The sequence below is a fragment of the Ursus maritimus genome, unplaced genomic scaffold, assembly GCF_017311325.1.
Source record: "Ursus maritimus isolate PB19 unplaced genomic scaffold, ASM1731132v1 scaffold_4, whole genome shotgun sequence".
Taxonomy (NCBI): domain Eukaryota; kingdom Metazoa; phylum Chordata; class Mammalia; order Carnivora; family Ursidae; genus Ursus; species Ursus maritimus.
In genome coordinates, this window is record NW_024426552.1 from 17,999,366 (window position 1) to 18,019,510 (window position 20,145).

At 42.3% G+C, this 20,145-nt stretch overlaps 1 protein-coding gene across 4 annotated transcripts in view; it reads left to right on the top strand.

Annotated features, from left to right (window-relative positions):
- Positions 1-20,145, top strand: part of LOC103673071 (amyloid beta precursor protein) — a 256,172-nt gene that overhangs the window by 213,015 nt on the left and 23,012 nt on the right. For all 4 annotated transcript variants that reach the window (XM_040621078.1, XM_040621080.1, XM_040621079.1 and 1 more), the window contains one exon: positions 16,922-17,143. In XM_040621078.1, the coding sequence (XP_040477012.1) occupies positions 16,922-17,143 (222 nt within the window). The remainder of the gene's footprint in view (positions 1-16,921; positions 17,144-20,145) is intronic.

The window sequence follows — 20,145 nt, forward strand, 5'->3', positions numbered from 1 at the left end:
CTACTTCCTCGCTGAGCTTAGGAGTTGACACTGGTATCCAAAATTCCTTCGGCCTTATCTGGGTAAGGCATGCAGCCATGGATGGTCAAGAAAGGGAAGTGGTTGGTATCCTCTGTAGATGCAAAAAGAGAGTTGCTGAAAGAAAGGAGCCGCTAGGTCACCACTGAAACACATGCTGCTCTTCAGGGGGAAACGTCTCTGCACTAATTAGATTAGACTACTAAATGATGGAGCTCTTTCTTCTTCTCCCCAGTCTACCTATCCCAGCCTGGGCTCAGGAAGAAACCACATTCTATTCCAATGTGATTATTATAGCCAGAAATGGTTATCATATTTGCATATGGTTAATATTCATTCCTAAGGCTGCCATAGCTAACTACTACAAGCTGAATGGTAAAACAACAGGAATGTATTGTCTCATCGTTCTGGAGGCCACAAGTCGAAATCAAGGTGTCCACAGGGTTCTGTGCTCTCTGAAGGCTCTAGGGTAGAATCTCTTTTGCTTGCTTCTGGTGCCGCTGACAATCCTGGACATTTTTTGGCTCATAGATACTCCTCCAGTCTCTGCCTTCACCTTCACATAGTGTTCTCCCCTTTGTCTCTGTCTCTGTGTGTCTTCTCTGAAATGACCAGGAGCTCACCTGAACTCCAGTAGGTCTCGCGAGCCTGTCTTATTCCAGTTTGACCTCGTCTTTACCTGAGCGTATCTGCAAAGACCGTCTTCCCATATCAGGTCGCTTTCATAGGTACTGGGGAAGAGGGCGTCAAGATGCCTTTTAGGAAAACATCATTCAGCCCATACCAAGCAGTTTTATTTTTTCTTTCCCTTGATTTTTATGAATCCAAAAAACTGTCCACGTTTCTTTCTAAAACACTATCAAATTTAAGTCAAAGGGCTGCGTGTCTTGAATTTATGACCTCTTCATTTAAAAAAAAATAATAATATCCATATTTAATTGGTTCAAATTATGAAAGGCTTTAAATGCTTTGCATTTGCTTGAGGCTGATTAATGGGTAAATTTGTAAACCGTGGTTGTTTTAATTAGCCAGGGTTAATTAATGTTTACTGCACTTGGAAGATGAAAAGACATGTATAAATGCACCATAATGTGAATCATTTTTTAATTTGTTGTTGAAGCTTAAAATATATTCAAATAAAAATTGCTTACGTCACACTAAAAAAAAAGGAAAAGCTGTTGGAGCACTATGGGAATTAATATAGAGGGCTCTAAATTTTAAAGTGAATGAATTACATATTTTTGAAGATGACCGTGTTTTTAATATTACGTATTCAGACAAAGGTAGTTACATTTTTAAATCTGATTACGTAAAGAATAGAAATCTCAGACCAAACTGATAAGTTTTCATAAAATGTGTCATAATTTGAGGTGAAGTCTGTTTTTTTGTTTTTGTTCTTTTTTCTTCTGAGTTGAGATTTTCTCAGAGCACCGTGGAGGGGGCAGGAAAGGTTTAACTATGCTGAGATGAAAATAACATTTTTATGCTGAGAGGGAGAGGTTGGGGGAGAGGGACAGAGGGAGAGGGAGAATCTTAAACAGGCTCCCCACCCAGCACGGAGCCTGACGTGGGGTGCAGTCTCAGAACCCTGAGATCATGACCTGAGTCGAAATCAGTTGTTTACCCAACTGAGCTACCCAGATGCCCTGAAAATAGTATTTTTAAGCCATTTTTTTGAAGAAAGGAAATTACTGGAATTTCATGTAAATTTTCAACAGGAAAAGCATTCAGGCCTTGGCTGAGGTCTAGTGCTGGGTCTAGGAAGTGTGGAGATGAGAAACCATTTAAGAAGGAAATAATGGGCAAGGTTTCCCATGTGAGGCTGTGAGCTGTGCATCGTGGAGGGCACTTGTCTCAGGCAGTGAGAAGGGTTATCCATTCTTGGTGGGAAAGTGGCCATCTGGGTTATTTTCCAACATGCTCAATAGAATATACCTTCTGGCACCAGGATTCACGGCTCACTGGGTAACTTGAAAGCAGAGCTGGCCTCAGTGACACCACTCTCATCTCACTTCATCATTGTCTAAAAGGAGAGCACATCCAAAGTTAAATTAGCAAAAAGGTTGGATCTACTTTATGTTCCGTCTCCTACACAATTTTCTCTTTGTTCTTTGCAGAAAAAAAAAATAAGTTTGATTTTTTTTTTTTTTTTAACATCTCAAGGATGTTGATACGGAGGTGATGGGGAAAAAAGACCCATAACCCTCTATTCGGATAAGAAATAGGTTGCTCCTTGTAACAATAGCTACCTACCTGATGGTATTGTCAAGCACTGCGGTTTGACACTGTAAAGGGTTTTTAGCTGGGACGTGGCATTTCATTGTGGGTGGCACTGTATCATACGACAGAATTCAATATACGATAAATGCCTTTGGGGGAATCTAGTATGGGCTTTTTCCCCAAAGCACCTGCAAAATTCTGCTAGAATCTGGAAAACTCCCATTTTCCCCTCAATGCTTCCCTTTGGGCTGTTTCAGCAGGGACATGCGCTCTTGAAGCTCATATTTCAAGTGGCTGTGGGACATCTCCCCCATATGTTGGAATACTGCAAACATGTCTGAGGAGAACGTGTCTTTCCCCCATTTTGCTCTTCTGATAGACACAGCTCCAGTCTAGTATAAAAATACTGGGGGCACCTGGGTGGCTCAGTCAGTTAAGCGTCAGCCTTCGGCTCAGGTCATGATCCCTGGGTCCTGGGATCAAGTCCCGCATCAGGCTCCCTGCTCAGCAAGGAGTCTGCTTCTCTCTCTCTCCTTCTGCCCCTCCCACCTTCGTTCTGTCCCCCTCTCTCAAATAAGTAAATAAAAAAATTTTTTAAAAAATCATCAGGGGCGCCTGGGTAGCGCAGTCGTTAGGCATCTGCCTTCAGCTCAGGGCGTGATCCCGGTGTTCCGGGATCGAGTCCCACATCGGGCTCCTCCGCTGGGAGCCTGCTTCTTCCTCTCCCACTCCCCCTGCTTGTGTTCCCTCTCTCGCTGGCTGTCTCTCTGTCACATAAATAAATGAAATCTTTAAAAAAAAAAAATCATGAACAGCCTCCCAGTAGCTCCTCTGCCCCATCCCAGTCACAACCTCCCCCACCCCCACTCACATCAAAAGAGCACCGTTCTTCCTCGTATCACTTCCTTAAATGTCTTTCTGGTTTTATCATTCCAGTGTACAGCCTGCCCCAGTTTTTAATGTTGACATGTCTCTCAAGTGTCTTATAATCCCCAGGTGTCCCCCCCATGCCTTTCTTTTCTTTACAGTTTACCTGTAAATGAACTGCAGGTATCCGCAGAGTCTATAGAATGCCCACATTCTGGATTCTGTGAATTATATACACCTGGTCAGCGTGTTCCTCTCCTCTCTTTGTTCCACAAACCAAAGCCCCTGGCTTCTATCGAAGCTGCTTCCTTCATACTTCCCTTGTGCCAGAACAGCCCCAGTCTCTCGGCGGCCTGCTCTCTGTCCCTCGGTACGTGCACTTGAATCTCCCAGGACAGCAGTCTCTTCCGGAGCAGCATCGCTCACGGTCTCCAGCTGGAAAATCCACGCTCGTCTCTTTCTCACTCTGTCCGTCCCCCTTCCTGTAGCACTTGCAGGGAATTACTTGTGTGCCCACCTTTCCTCTAGGCCATGAGCTCTGAGTAAAAAGGAACTGCCTTAGTTATTTCCTGCGCTGGCCTGGAAGAGGGTAGGATCGCTAACAGGTAGATAAATGAACCAGCTCATTCATTAATGACAAAATGCTTTTCTTTTTCTTGGCTTCAGATTATTTTCCTTCAAGTCAGTTCTTTCAGCTTCTCCACACTTCTGCACTATTAATGCTTCCCTAAGACAGACGCTTTCCATCTGTCTCCCAAGTCCCAGATGCCAAGCATTTCCATCTCCAGGCCTGCATTGTTGAGCGAGCGTTCGCCTCAGCTCATCAGAAGAGGAAGGACCATGGCTGTTCTAGAAATGTTTGGTACAGAGCGAGTTTTGTGTTAAAGAAAACATAAGTAGGTCAGTGTGCAGAAGAACATACGAGACTGATGTGGGCTTTTTTTGATCCGCATAAACATATATTTCAAATAAGCTATCATGTCTACAAACGTGATGTGCTGTCTGCAGGAACAAGATCTCTTCCTCCCTCATCATGAGATGTGTGTGTGTGTGTGTGTATGTGTGTGTGTGCACTGATCTTATCCACACTTGCCTATTAATCCCTTTTAATTGTCAGCATAAATCTTTAGGCTCTTTGAGTGAAATTAACGACTTATGAATGTTGAAAGTCGTACTTTCTACCATGAGCTCCTTGTATTTACAGCCTTGTAAATACAGAATTCCATCAAGGAGGTATTTACCAGGTGTGAGTGAGTCAGGATGCACTTTCTCCGGCCTACAGCAGAGAATGACTGCTAGCTCTTGAGGGGGGCACTATGTCCCATTCCCTTGGTCCGGCCCCAGGATGTCTCTTACCCAGGCAAGAAAGGCTTCCCTCACAAGTCTGGGGGAGTGTGCTGATCAGACAGGATCTCCGCTTACATGGTGCAGGTTGGGCAGGACACGGTCGTAGGCGCATCCCTCAGACCCCCTCTCTTGTGTGCCGCTGAGAGTACAGAGTGACAAGCCATGTACCCTGTACATGACGCACTCCCCAAAGAAAGCATCGTGTGGGTTTGTAAGGGCCTGGCCTCATCGGAAGTAAAGGCGATGTGTTCATCTCTACTGTTCCCTCTTACTTGTCTCTGAGCTCAGGTGGAAAGAAAGGGATGTTATGGGTGGATGCCCAGAACACCCCAACACCAGCAGCAAAGGCTCCAGGCAACTATGAGCTCGGATTGTGTGCAATTGCCAGAGTGACTTGGCCTTTATAAAAATGCAAGAGCCGTAAAACTGTCATTTCAGTAGCTTTTTCAAAAAATAACCTTTCTTGTTTTGCTTCCTTGTCCTCACTAAAGGCATTAGCAGTTTTTAAAAAACGAAATGTGATGCTAACCTCAGGTTAGAGCAAGCCTCAGGTTTTATTTCATTTTTCTGATTAGCTCTAGATCCGAGAACTTAGTTAGAAGGGAAAACAAAAACCTGCCCCAGCTATGCAGAAGAGCCTACCAGAAAAATTGCAAACTACATACTGGGGAATGAAACTGGAGGGAAATTCATCCCCGTGACTCCACGTCTGTGCCCTCAGACCTGATCGATGCAATTCCGGAGGCCGCCCGGCCCCCTCCAGCACCCTCACACAATGCTTTCTCGATGACCACAGTCATAAAAATCAGATAATAAAGTGGTGATTGAAGATTTGAAGTAATCTTGTAAAGAACAAAACTATTTAAAAAAGAAAACATGACCCTTGGCTATCATGGTGGTGGGATCGTGAGTGAAGTATTGTTATTTCTTTTGTTTTCTGCAGTTTTTTTGCACCAAATATGTGTTATTCTTGTAATTACTACCAAATGTCATATTTTTATATAAAAGAGGAAGCAAGGTGAAGTCCTCGCTTATACTAGAGGCGTTAGGGTCCTTTTATTTATTTATTTAGGATTTTTTTTATTTATTTATTTAAGAGAAAGCAAGAGAGGAGGAAAAAAAGCACGAGTGGGGGAGGGGCAGAGGGAGAGGGAGAAGCAGACTCCCCACTGAGCAGGGAGCCCAATGCGGGGCTGGATCCTGGGACCCTGGGATCATGACTTGAGCCAAAGGCAGACGTTTAACTGACTGAGCCACCCGGGTGCCTCTAGGCTCTTTTAAAGATCGGTTTGAAGAGAAAATGCCTCATAATCATAATTACTTTGAAACTCCTTAAGTTTAACAGTAAAAGTACACATCTCTCAACTAGCCCAGGAGAGTCAGTTTTTCCTCTCGAATGTGAAGAGACAAGTGTTTCCTCGCCTGAAAAATCACGTGAGATCATTGATTTATGTGTAAGGGAGAGGAGTCATCAAAATGTTCATTCGTTTTTATTTTACTTCGCAGAGGACGTGTAGTTGTATCTGCTTACGTTAATGGTCTGCTATGCATTGTTCCTCTATTTATCGACCAGAGGAAAACTTCCAGACAGATAGCAGGTTAAAACTGATACCACAGGGTTAGTGCCACCATGCCGAACTTCTTATTTTAATAGAATTCCAGACTTAAAGGAGAGTTCTGAAAATATTGCATAAAACTTCTTTTTTTGAGAGTGACTTGCAGACATATTGGCCCTTTATACCTAAATTCTTCACTGTGTGTTTCCTCAAAACAAAGACACTTACTTGCATGTGCAAGTTACAACCTCAACACAGCATGCTTGCAGAGGTTCTCTCTGTAATATGTAAACTTGGTTTGTGGTGGACACTTCAGAAGATATTTCCCCTTGGGATTGCTTAGACTGCCAACCTTTACCCAGGCAGGACCAAGATTCCTAAGGTAGTTGGAAAGAGGATCACAACTTTGGCACAAAAACTACAAGTAAGCATGAAGAAGAAATGCTTTAATCTGTTTTTAGATGCCAGGGAGCCAGACTGACTTATCTCGATTTCTGACCAATGCCATTGGTAAATCTAAGTTGTTTGATCTCTGTTGTTTGAAAGTCAAAAGCAAATTTGTCTTCGGTGAAAAGGGACTTCCTTAATGGCCAAAGTCTTCTTAAGCTGGACAAGCAATCCTTCAGGAAGTGTCTCTTGGGATAGGGAATATTCTCACAAGTGATGTCTAGCCATGTTTGTGCGTCCTCAGGGAGAGTGTGTTGCCATGAGTGGACAAAGCATGCTTCATTTAAAATCTATGCCCAAGAATCTAGGGCGCCTGGGTGGCTCAGTCATTAATCGTCACCTTTGGCCCAGGGCGTGATCCCAGGTTCCTGGGATCGAGCCCCGCATCAGGCTCCCTGCTCCGCTGGGAGCCTGCTGCTTCCTCTCCCACTCCCCCTGCTTGTGTTCCCTCTCTCATTGGCTGTGTCTCTCTCTGTCAAATAAATAAGTAAAATCTTTAAAAATAATAATAATAAAATAAAATAAAATAAAATCTATGCCCAAGAATCTACTAAAGAAAAATAAACCCAAATTCAGAAGTGAGGTCTGGATTTAGAGACTGTGAGAGATTCTCAAGATTGATAGTGTGGCTAAAAGTGAGAGGACTGACCCAGGTTTCTGGAGGTCAAAATAAAAACTGGGTTTATGGAACAGCATTACTTGATGATAATATGTCTGTAATTTTTTTCCCAAGTTGGAAACGTGGCAGCATCCTCCACGGCTCTCTTGGCCGCTGCAGTATTCTAGTCCCTACACTGTCGATGAGAGGGGATATTTAGGCTAAGTATGCAGAGTCAGTCTGCTGGTCAACCATTTACATAGCTCAAAACCCAAAGGCATCTACATTATCCAGTTTGACGCAGAATTGGTGAAACCTAATGACCATTCACATAGCTATCGTATCTATGCCAATCTTCCGGAGAAAGGGAAATCTAAAGAATCAGGAGATGGGTGTCCAGAGGGGGAACTGCTTTGAGGGTGGGCTGTCAAAATGGAGGTGACACATAAGGCTTCCCTCAGTTAGAGTAGGGAGCAGTGCATGGTTGTGCAGCTGTGAACCACCTGGCTTTTCAGCCCTGCTTCTCCACTGTCTAGAAGCTCTGTGACATTGGCCCATGGCGAAAGTCTCTTACCTTGGTTCCTTCTTATGAAAAAAAAAAAAAAGATAACCACTGAATTCATCAGTTTTCCAAATCTATCAAAAATTATGAGAAACAGGATGCTCATGATGTTAGATGTGTATATATTTCTATAATATAGTCATTAATCAAATAGCCATGTCAGCCACAAAATAGAATTTTTTATGGAATAATGAAAATGTTTGACTAGGAATCAGCATACTTGGGTTTGGATCTCAGTTCTGCCACTTGATAACTGTATTTCTCAAGAGGGATGTCACAGTTTGCTCAACTGTCAGTGGAGTAGGAATCCCACGATAAAGATTTTGTTGTGGGTAACAAATGAGCCAATGGATTTGAAAAGGCCACAGAAGTGGAAGGTATCTTTGTATGGTTGATCTCATGCTTTCAAGATGTCATAGCATGACACAGTTCTGCCACAGTATGGCTGTCCCATGAGTCACACACAGATCAAGACATCCAACCATGTGCAGTAATCACTTGAAGACCACATCGCTTCTCCCCCCAAATCAGCATTTTAAACAGTTTCTGCTCCATTTTTTGATGGCCGAGTAGTATTCCATAATATATATATATATATACACACATACCACTTCTTCTTTATCCCTTCATCTGTCAATGGACATCTGGGGACATCTGGGCTCTTCCCATAGTTTGGCTATTGTGGACTTTGCTGCTATAAACATTGGGGTGCATGTGCCCCTTCGAATCACTGTGTTTGTATCCTTTGGATAAATACATAGTAGTGCAATTGCTGGGTCAAAGGGTAGCTCTATTTTCAACTTTTTGAGGAGCCTCCATACTGTCTTCCAGAGTGGCTGCACCAGTTTGCACTCCCACTAACAGTGTAAGAGGGATCCCCTTCCTCTGCATCCTCTCCAACATCTGATGTTTCCTGACTTGTTAATTTTAGCCATTCTTAGTGGTATGAGGTGGTGGTATCTCATTGTGGTTTTGCCATTTGGATGTCTTCTTTGGAGAAATGTCTGTTCATGTCTTCTGCTCATTTCTTGACTGGATTTTTTTATTTTGGGGTGTTGAGTTTGGTAAGTTCTTTATGGATTTTAGATACTAGCCCTTTATCTGACAAGTCATTTGCAAATATCTTCTCCCATTCCATAAGTTGCCTTTTAGTTTTGTTGACTGTTTCCTTTGCTGTGCAGAAGCTTTTTATCTTGATGAAGTCCCAATGGTTCATTTTTGCTTTTATTTCTCTTGCCTCTGTAGACATGTCTAGCCAGAAGTTGCTGGGGCTGAGGTCAAAGAGATTGCTGCCTGTGTTCTCCTCTAGCATTTTGATGGATTCCTGTCTCACATTTAGGTCTTTCTTCCATTTTGAGTTTATTTTTGTATATGGTGTAAGAAAGTGGTCCAGATTCATTCTTCTGCATGTGGCTGTCCAATTTTCCCAGCACTATTTGTTGAAGAGACTTTTTTCCATTGGATATTCTTTCCTGCTTTGTCAAAGATTAGTAGACCATCGAGTTAAGGGTCCATTTCTGGGATCTCTGTTCTGTCCTGTTGACATATGTGTCTGTTTTTTGCCAGTACCGTACTGTCCTGATGATGACAGCTATGTAATACAGCCTGAGCATCTGACCTTTGATTTCAGCTCAGGTCATGATTTCAGTGTCCTGGGATCGAGCCCCAAGTCACCCTCAGCAGGGAGTCTGCTAGAGGATTCTCTCTCTCTCCCTCTGCCCCTCCCCCTGCTTGTGCTCGCTCTCCCTCTCCCCCTCTAGAATAAATAAATCGATCTTAAAAATATATATATTCTCTCTCTGCCCCTCTCCCCTTCCCTCTTTCTCTTCCCCCCACCAAAAAGAACCATAAAAATAAACAGCTTCTGCTCCACTGAACTATAGGTAAGTCCATGCTTAGAAGTAAAATCGTCACCCGCTAGGGCTGGTCTTCAGTAGGGGGGAGCACGGCGCTGAAGTGTGTCTTCTGGTGCCCTTTACACTTTTAAGTGCATGTTCTTTTTCGCAGATAGTCTGAACAACACTGACCTGTTTCCTGAACACTTCCCTGCTCTGGCTCCCGTGTCATTTCCTGCCTGACAAATGTTCTGGCAAAAAAGGAAATTCATAACCAGGCTTTTCTTTCCTGTGGCTTTCTGATTCCGAAGCGTTGTCGTGCATGAGAGCTTCAAGGCCGCAGAGTGGGCTGGGTTCTGGGAACATGACTTAACGGTGTTTGGGAGTCAGGTTTCCTCTGGCGGTATGACTCGTGGGCCATGCTCATCTTTCAAAACACCTTGTGTTGAGCCCTGTTGTGTCTGTCATGGAGGTGATGACCGACACCATGGTGCAGTGATGCCTTTGCACAGCTTGTGGCAGTGGTTCGTCTGTAACATGCTTGAGGATCCCCTGGGGGCCATGGTGGCCTGCAGATTCTGGTTCCCTAGCTCTGGGGTGGGGGGGGGGACACCTACATACAAGAGCACAGCTAACGGGATTCAAAGTGGAGGAACTGCTCAGACCATCCATCCAACCTCCTCCAGTTTTATGGATGAGGAATGCAAGCCATAGGGAGTTTCAGAGTCCGTGGCAACGTTCAGTGTAATGAACCAGCGTGGCAGTTATGTGCTGAGCCATGAATCAGACATGCACAGCACTGTGATTGGCAAATTAAATCTGATCTCATAGGCCTGGTGTGGGCAAAATGCCTAGAATGGTGACAGCGGATTCATAGCGGAGCTTCTTGGTTGGGGGAAAATTGCATCCCTTTTATAGATACTCCCAGTGCAGCTGTGGTGGTTGCTGGGAGTGGCGGGGGGGGGGGGGGGGGGGGGGCATCGCACAGAGTTGTAACCCTTCAGTTCTTTCAGATGCAGAAGCAAATATTTATTAAAAAGATATGAATTGTGAAAACAAATGGACAGGTCACCGTAGAGAAACATTTATATTATGATTTCTTCTTTACTTAAAAAAAGAGATAAGAATGGGTCATATGAGAATCCCCTGATAGACAAAGTTGAATGGAAATTTCTGTTTTGGGGAGAGGCTACAGATAGATACCTATTTTTCCAGCAGGAACCAGAAGAATCAGAAAATAGAAGAAAAAATAATCATAGCACCACAGTTTCGATCCTATAGAGAAAACCCAGCAAGCCTAGAGAACCTCAGTTTATGCCGGTCTCCAGATTAGACCTTTAATAGCTGTGTGTTTAGGGGAAGAGGCTGAGGTTGAGCCTCCCCACCCCAAACATATTTAAAAAGTGTAAGAGGTAGTTCAGTGTAAGAGGTAGTTCAGTGATTGTAACTGAAGCTTGTAAAAGAGAACTGATTTAATGTTTACAAACTATATTTTCTCGAAGCCTGAAATACGGCAGTTAAAACTTCAGAAGGAGTTTGGCTAGTGGATTAATAATTTAAAGAGGCATCTAGAATTCATCTGTTTCCCATTCAGCAATCCTTTTATGGGGTCAGTTCTCTCAAATTATCATAGAAGTGTATTGCTTCCACAAAAACAAAATATTTTAGTCATTTGAGGATGATATCACTATTGGGGGACTCTCTTGAAGCTGCTTTCTTCAAAATATGTAAGTTTTTATTGAAATTCCAGTTAACACACGGTGTGATATTAGCATCAGGTGTAGAATACGGTGATTCCACACTCCTTCATTCCCATCACCTCAAAATATTTTAAATATTTACTATGGTAACTATATGGTGAGGTGTTTTTTTCTCTCTCTTAACTAGTAAGTATGCTTAGTATAGGTCCTCAACACATTTTTTAAAAGGGCAAGGTGACAAGGTTTGCTGTATGTTTCATATTTGAAATTGAGTATCTGTTTTGTTTAAGCTGTAGGTTAAACAGGACCATCACCGAATTCAGTTAAATATTTCCACTTCTTTTTTTTTTTTAAGGTTTTATTTATTTATTTATTTGAGAGAGAGAGAAAGAGCATGAACAGGGATGGGGCAGAGGGAGAGGGAGCAGCAGACTCCCCGCTAAGCAGGGAGCCCAGCACAGGGCCCCAAGATCACAACCTGAGCCAAAGACAGATGCTTAACCAACTGAGCCACCCAGCGCCCAGATATTTCCACTTCTAACTACATATATGTATGCTGGGTATTATAGAAGAAAATAAATTTAACTCCCTAGATAGCTGCTGTAATTCTGGGCAATAACAAGTAGCTTTTAGAAAGGAAAAAAAAAAGAGAGTCTTAGGGGAGAAATGAACCTTGTGTCTTAGTTTAATACAGCAGCTGGCCAATTTAGATGCTTAAAAGCTTTGGAAATAACCAATATATGCCATCAAAGCATTGCAATAAAATATTAAATTAATTCAGATAGACAGGTAATCCATCAGGGGCACTAACGTACTAGACGTGTGGTTTCTATACGATGAGTCTTAACCACAGAATTCAAAGATAAAGCCCCACTCAGAGTGAGCACGGAAATAATCATATGTAGCTCTGTATTTTTGTGTTTTAATCACAGGCAGAATTGCCCAGTGCCAGTTGTGTTTGCCATTGGTAAAATCCTGAGCCCTTAATAATGTCAAGAGGTAGCTGGCTGCCTTCGACATTTTATGATCGCAGAATGGAATCCTACCCACACAAATGAGCATCTGTCATTTCACCTGCGTTTTGCCCCTTAAAAACCACACAGACTTCATTGTTCCAAATGAAATAACCAGAGGTGGTTGTTTCTAAGTCTCCTGCATTTAAAACTGAGTTTAAAACATGGATTTCTGCTATTTTGTACCCCCCCCCAAAAAAAAGCCTAAGAGCTTTTTACTCTGCCAAAAATGTAACATTTCTTGAATGTTTCATTCTCTCATTTTCTGAACATGACTATAATAAACCAGGAAAATTAACCACCATGGGGCTCAACATTTTAGTGGCCATTTGAAGGAAATTTTCTGCCAACAGTATAAGAGATAAAAGAGAAAAGCAGGCACCGCGATTTGCTGCAACCCAAAAATGTCCTGGATATTTTATGGAGTAAAGACGTAAGATTTTCCACTGTGACTGTTTCCTGCTCTGCCCTTTTTACTGCCATGGCTGAGATGGGTACAGGACTCCCTTCAGCTCTGGCGCCTGGAAAATGCCTGTTCAGAGGCGCAAAAGCAATAACCATTCCATAGGGCTGCTGGTGTTTGAGTCTGCTTGCAGCCCTATAAGTGGAAAACGTTCTAGAACAGTTAGGCTTATAATCACTCTGCAAATGAGCGATCCAGTGCTGAGACCAGGAGTGAGCCCTGCTCTGGCACTGTGGGGGTTACAGGCAGGGAGGTGGGCGTTCTGCAGCCCAGAGCTAGGACTTCAGCACTGAGGATCACTGGCCATGGGATCCTAATGGGATTTGGTCATCCCTCCCAGCCTCAGTGTCCTGTCCCATAAAAATAGTAATGCCCATAACCCTCATAAAGTTGTTAAGAAGAGAGTTATAGAGGAGAGGGCATTTGAGCTGGGCTTTCAAAAGTTCGTATAATTTAAATAAGCAGAGATGATTTTCCCGTGTAGCAGGAACAGAGAACAAAGGTGCCCTGATGGGAATGCCTAGTCCCATCTAGGGATAATCCAAGACAGAGCTGTGGGTCCAGTTCCAATTTGTGGGGTTTTCCCCATACCACCAAGCAATTCTCCAGCATCAGTTGGAGAATTCAATCCATTCAACCCAATTCCAACACTATCTACCTCGAGGTAGTGTAGATCCCACAAGAGTTATGGGCTCAGCCCTACAAGACTCCCCCGCCCCGCCCCCAACAGCCCGTTGAAAGTCCAGGTGTCACCTGTGCTTCTGATGACCAGCTATGAATCAGAAGTTACAGCCACCTCCTCCTCAGATTCTATTAATTAGCTACAACACAGGGAAACAGTTTACTTACTAGATTACTGGTTTATTATAAATGGATATAACCCAGCAATAGCCAAGTAGAAGAGACAGAAGACAAAGTCTATGGGAAAGGACTTGGAGCTTTCAGCACGTTCCACCCCCACATCAGAGCTCCCGGAACCCTGTCTGTCTTGGTTTCATTAATTAGACTGGATTGATTAAATCATTGGCCATTGACAATTGAGCTCCGTCTCCAGCCCCTCTCCCCTCCCAGAGGGTGGGACTGAAAGTTCTAACCCTCTGATCACATGGTTAGTTCCTCTGGTGACCAGCCCCCATCCTTTGGTGACCTACAGGCTTTTCAAAAGTCACTTCCTAACATAACGAGAGATACCTTTATTCCTCTCATCATCTATGAAATTCCAAGGGTTTTAGGAGCTCTGTGCCTACGAAGACCAAATACAGATTTCTTATTATAAATCACTGTATCACAGCTGTATACAGCAAAGAGCTTGAGCCTCAAAGCTGGAAAGATGAGGTGGGCCCTTGGGACAGCTCAGTCGATTAAGCGGCTGCCTTCAGCTCAGGTCGTGATCCTCAGGTCCTGGGATCAAGTCCCGCATCGGGCTCCTTGCTCAGCAGGGAGCCTGCTTCCCCCTCTGCCTGCTCTGCCTGCTGCTCCCCCTGCTCGTGCTCTCTCTCTCTCTGACAAATTAATAAATAAAATCTTTTTTAAAAAAGATGGGGTGGGCCCAGATCACAGAGGGCCTTAATATCTGGCAAAGTAGTGTTTGGGATTAATTCAGTAGGGAATGGGGAGTTACTGAAATGAGGCAGAGCCGTTCCTCAGTATCACAAAAAGATACGGGGAACAGAGGGACAAAAAGTAGAGCGGGAACAACAACAGGAGATTTCACAGTTATGAAAGCAGAAAGTAATGATGTTCAAGGGAGGAAGATAGTAGAAAGGGGGAGTGAGAAATGAATAAGAGAATCCAGAAATGGAATTTTAAAAGGAGTTGTCAGTAATAGAAGTATGGGACACAAAGAAATAGAGCCACAGATGGATATGAAGGTTTTAGACGTGTGGCTGGGATCAGAGCTCTGCCATGACTACAACAGGGGAGGCAGGAGGGAGAGCAAGGGGGCCTCGAGCTCAGTTTTGTACATATGGAGTTCATGGGAGATGTAAGCTCATAGACCCAGGAAACTTAGACATATATAGAACCTAGAGTGGGAGAAGTGAACACTGGGGAAATACATTTCTGATTCATCCTTAGAGTTTCAAGAGGGGATGGGATTTCCAAATGAAAAATTGAAGAAAGAGATGGATGGAGATACAAAAAGAAAATGTAGGGATGAAGAGATTAGAAAAAAGGTACAAGAGGAGTTGCTTGGAGAAGTCACAGGGAACCAGCTTGGTCCTGAGTATGCACAACAAAGAGAAACAGTTTCCAGATGGAGGGAGACGTTAAGTGACAGTAAATGCCGCAAAGATACCAACATGCCTCCAGGTGGGGCCGAGAGCAGATCGTGCTGGCAAAGGTTACTCCCTCTCAGACAAACGTGTGAGCGCCAATAATTATTCCAGAAGATCATCTCTTTAGTATTGTAAGTGCTCAACAGTCAGAAACATAAGATTTATATAAAAGAAATGCCCATTTAATTTATTAAAGCAGACATTGGCTAAGTTATTAGCCATTGCCCATGACTCTGTAAGACATGAAAAAGTTGGAATACATCTAGTGGGGCCCTTTCATCTGCATGGGAAAGGTCATTACAAGCATCAAATATTGAATTTTAGAATGGGACTGCAGCAAGTAGCTATGAATTATAACTCAAATTAGACTTCAGAAGGACTGATTGTCTTGGGATTTCATCATTTAAAATGATATCTCGCAATAAAACTGACTCCATAGAAAGATATTAATCTCCTGCTTTTAATGCTATTCTATCAAATTGTTTTAATTGACCTGCTGGAACAGAATTTTAATTTTTCAGGTAAAAATTTTTTTTCAATTTAAAAGAGAATGTGAAGGATGATAGGAAAATGTTACAAATCATATTTAAATGCTAATTTTATTTTCATTTTCTGCGGCAGTAATACTAACTAACCAGTGATTGGTTTGAAATATATAATACAGTAAACGCTTGACAGAGGTGTGATTGGGAGATGAGATATTCTGGTTAATATCATTTTTAATAGCAGACATGCTATTTATTCATGGGTGTCTAATTTTAAAAAATATATTCCACAGAAAAACCTGGTGAACTGTGGCAGCATAAGATGTGATCGCAAATCTTGTGATAACCCGGTATTTAAAGCAATGATTCCAATCAGTACAAGGTTATATTCCCAGCTCTCTTTTCCAGTAAGAAATGCATTACAATAATGAAATGTATGTTGTAGGAATTTTCACTAGTCTGCAAGAACTTAGAGATAAGTCAGTTATGTTCCATAAAGTTGGTTTTGTTTAGTCCGTTTTTTTAAAAAGGGGATAACTGAGGGGCACCTGGGTGGCTCAGTTGGCTAAGCATCTGCCTTCAGCTCAGGTCATGATTCCGGGGTCCTGGGATGGGGCCCCACACTGGGCTTCCTGCTTGGTGGGGAGCCTACTTCTCCCTCTCCTGCTCCCACTGCTTGTGATATCTCTCCCTCTCTCTCTCTCTCTCTCTCTCTCTCTCTTTCTGTCAAATAAATAATCTAAAAAAGGCGGGGTGGGGGGTAACTGATAGCATTTTTTGAAAAGAGAAACAGTAGCCGGGAGAGGTAGGAAATTTGGCTTGAGAGGGCATGACAGATGCTGGGAGGCAGGGAAGATTTGCCCACAGCAGAGCAGGCTGGAGCAGAGGTTACCGCTGGGAGGGCAAGGGGACTGCCTCTCTGTTGCCTCAGAACATAGATCATGCAGCACTAGGGGGCCTTTGGGAGAGGCAGATTTGTCCATGGCCCAACAATGAGAACTCAAGAACTGAGCAGGCTGCCACCCACTTACATTTCTCTTGTCCTAACACGTGTTCAAGGAAGGACGAGAGATTCACTAGATTACATCCTCCAGCTTGAATGGTCACTGTCCGTTGCACGCTGCCACCACGTCCCGGCAAACACCTCAGCAGAGCACACTGTCAATTCCTCTGTGATCACAGCATACCAGAGCCATGTCAGAGGAATAAAGGGAGATTTCGCGCTCGAGGTCTTTTCATCGTAGGGAGGAGTGGTACAGCCGTTCGGAGCCTCAGCCTAGGTGGGAGCCATTCGCCCTGGGCTCAGATCCTGCCTTGGACACTTGCTATGATTTTACGTAAGTGGCTCCACTGCCATGGGCCTCAGTGTTCACATCTGCCAGATGAGCCGACAGTGGTACCCAGCTCATGGCTCTCCATGAGATCGTGTGTGCAGAACAGTTCAAGTCGTGTCTGGTAGACAGGAAATGGCAGCCACTGCTCCAGTCGTACGTGCTGCTGTGACCCACCCTACATGTGGCTTTGTTCTGTTTAGATGAGCTGCTTCAGAAAGAGCAAAACTACTCGGATGATGTCTTGGCCAACATGATCAGTGAACCAAGAATCAGCTATGGAAACGATGCCCTCATGCCGTCTTTGACAGAAACGAAAACCACCGTGGAGCTTCTTCCTGTGAATGGGGAGTTCAGCCTAGACGATCTGCAGCCCTGGCATCCTTTCGGGGTCGACTCGGTGCCGGCCAATACAGAAAATGAAGGTAAGAGTTCCCGGAGAGAACAAGTACATTCCAGTGTGTACACACACACACACACACACACCCTTCTGATATTCTTGAGTGGTGACTTTTTATATGCCTTTGAAAAAAAAAATACTGTCTCACCAAGAGGTATTTTGTTGCTTCTGGAAAAAAAGAACAATATTCAGTGTGTGTTTATGAGGCGGTGGCCAGTCTGGCCCCGCTTCAAAGCAAACAGACAGGGGATGAAATTATGTAAATTTTCTCCCCATAGGGAGAAGTTTTCGTGAGGCCTACAGAAATGGAGATTTGAAAAGCACCAAAATAGTGTTCGCTGGTTGCTTATTCTAATGCATTAAATTCCAGATTGCATCGAATGTTAAAGGCAAAGATAAAGAACCGCCTACAAATAAAATGTAATTTTGCTGAAGATTTAAACAATTTTGTGTTTAGAAAGTTGAATTTAAGGCAGCTGCCAGAATTAAGAAGCATATCAATCTGCATGTTTTTTTCTTGTGATAGCTCAGAGTAGATTTTCTCTGTCAACAAATTTGCTCACTGGATGATGTACTTTCTTTCACAGAGATTTCTTAGCAGAAACTTCTAAATAATATCTCTTAATGAGAGAACATCTTTTAGTTCTCTTTATTCCATAAACATTTTTACATGTTCAGAAGTATAAAATTTCAGAAGCTACAGGAACACCTCGATTTCTGAACACTAATAGCATTTTTTGTAAGAACACCAGATTCTTACCTGGTTTTACCTGTGAGTGTCTTTGTTAAAGTAGCAAGTTTGGATAGTGGTAATAATTGTAACATGACTATTTATAGTAAGGATACCTCAAAATGCAATCAGTATATACCTCAGACTAAATTTAAACTCAGTATCAGACCTGAAGTGTACTACAGAAGTTTGTTTTTTTTTTTAAAAACCATTACAGAAAATCTTTCTATGGACAGTTTCCCTGTGAGTAATCACCCCAAATTTGTTTCATTAATTTGAAAAAGGGCACCTTATGGTAGTAATACCAGCTACGAACAGCAGTGTCATTTATAACATAAAAGTAATTAAGACTTTACCATTTATAAAAATAATTCTGACATAGAGGAAAAAATTTAAAGACTTCTAAAAATTGAAGAACTTCAGTTACGAAGGGTAACTTCCTTATTAAATTTATTAATAATTGAGTGCCTACTGTACCATTTTTTTAGTAGGTAGATACATTTTGGTCTTTTAAAATTCTCATCATTCAGTCACTAATGAGACTTCTTTGTGGAAAATGTCCAGTCTCATTTGTAAATTGAATGCACACTAGATTTCCTTTTTTCCTTTAGCACGTTGAGCTGTTTAATTCAGGAAAAAATAGGTCCCACATCTAAAGTCTGAAGAACTTCCTTTGGTAGAAAATTACAACCCTTAATGCCCTTTATACCAAATAATGTTAAATGTGTGTCATTTATGTCCAACTCTTACCTTTTTATGAACAAAAATTTAAATATTTAGATTAGATTGTTCTTTGTTAAAAAATTACCCCAGCCTTTGAGAATTTATTCATCTGCAGTGATTCTAAAATTATAATTTACAAAGAACTTCCTGTCACTTTCTCGTAATCGAAGACCTTTTCACATCTTTCAAATACGTAGTTTCTATAAATAAAATGTTCCCATTTAGTATTTTCCATTATTTGTTGATTTTGGAAAAGTAGGATAAAACCTATTTCGGAGCCTACCTGAATTTTTATGATCACACACACACACAAATAATAGAAACTAGAAATTGTAATTTATTTATGGTGAAGTTTATGGAAAGATTCAGAAAGCCAAAGTAAGCTACATTAGCAGAGTAAAAATTCGTTTACAGAAATTACTGTGTATGTTTGATGTAATACTTGGTATTTCTCTTAAATGTCGTGACTCCTTCACAAGTGTGTATTATACAGAGTTTTTGGAAGAACAACAACGAAGACCATCAGCCCTGTTTATGTTAGCTCTTCAAATTTAATGAATAGTGAAATGCAATGATCTTGGTGCCACATCGTACCATAAAGAATGGCAGAATATTCTAGAAGGTGCTGCATTTCCTGAATTTCAGCTTTTCTCTTTACTTTCTCACTCTATCAGATATTGAGAGCTTAACCGCTTAATATGAATACTGCATTTCCTTGGTATCTGTAATGAGGTAAATTTAACTTCGCATTTATCATATTAGTAGTATAAATAATACTGAGAGTTAAATAAATTGTCCTTTATGTGCTCCAAGCATTTCATCTTGACTTCATATGTTTATATGAATATATGTGGTCATATGCATGTAAGTGGTCTCCATTAAAAAGTAGATGCATTCTGGTAAACATTCTGTTTATATTAAAATTTTTAAGTAGTAGCCAAACTGACCCACTCTGTTTAGGGAAAAGAAATGCAAGGGTATTTGTTGTTCTTTTTAAGGAGAAACAGAGGGAGGAACTATTTTAGGAAAGTACCTTCCTAAAATCCAAACCTTGATTGATGCCACTGTCAACATATCCTCTGTTTTCCTGGTCTTCTACCCCTTGGCAAGCCTCCCAAATCAAGCAAGAAAGAAGTCTTGGTTCAAGTTAGGAGGCAAGCTGTGACTGTCCCCACAACACTTGCCAGATAACCCAAAGAAAGAAGGTTGGGTTAACTACTGGGTTTCTCCAAAGTGGTCAGTCTTTGGCAGGCTAAGAGCTATAGGTTTTGGAGATAGCCCAGAACAGCAGTGGACTTAAACACCTCCACTCAGGAGTAGACTCTGAGAGCGGCCTGTCGCCATCGGTCCTAGGAGACCGTCTATGCTCGTGCACACAGACAGACACCCCGGGCCCTTGGGTGTTGCCAACGTGCCCATTTGGGCACAATCCTTGATTGATGCCTCTGGATCCTTGACCAGGACACAGCTGCTCACATTGCCCGAGCTTCATCAGAACTGCCGATACTCTTGATAAATAAAGACCTGTCACTGATAAATAGAAAATCTTACATGAAAGTATTACGAGGCAAGAA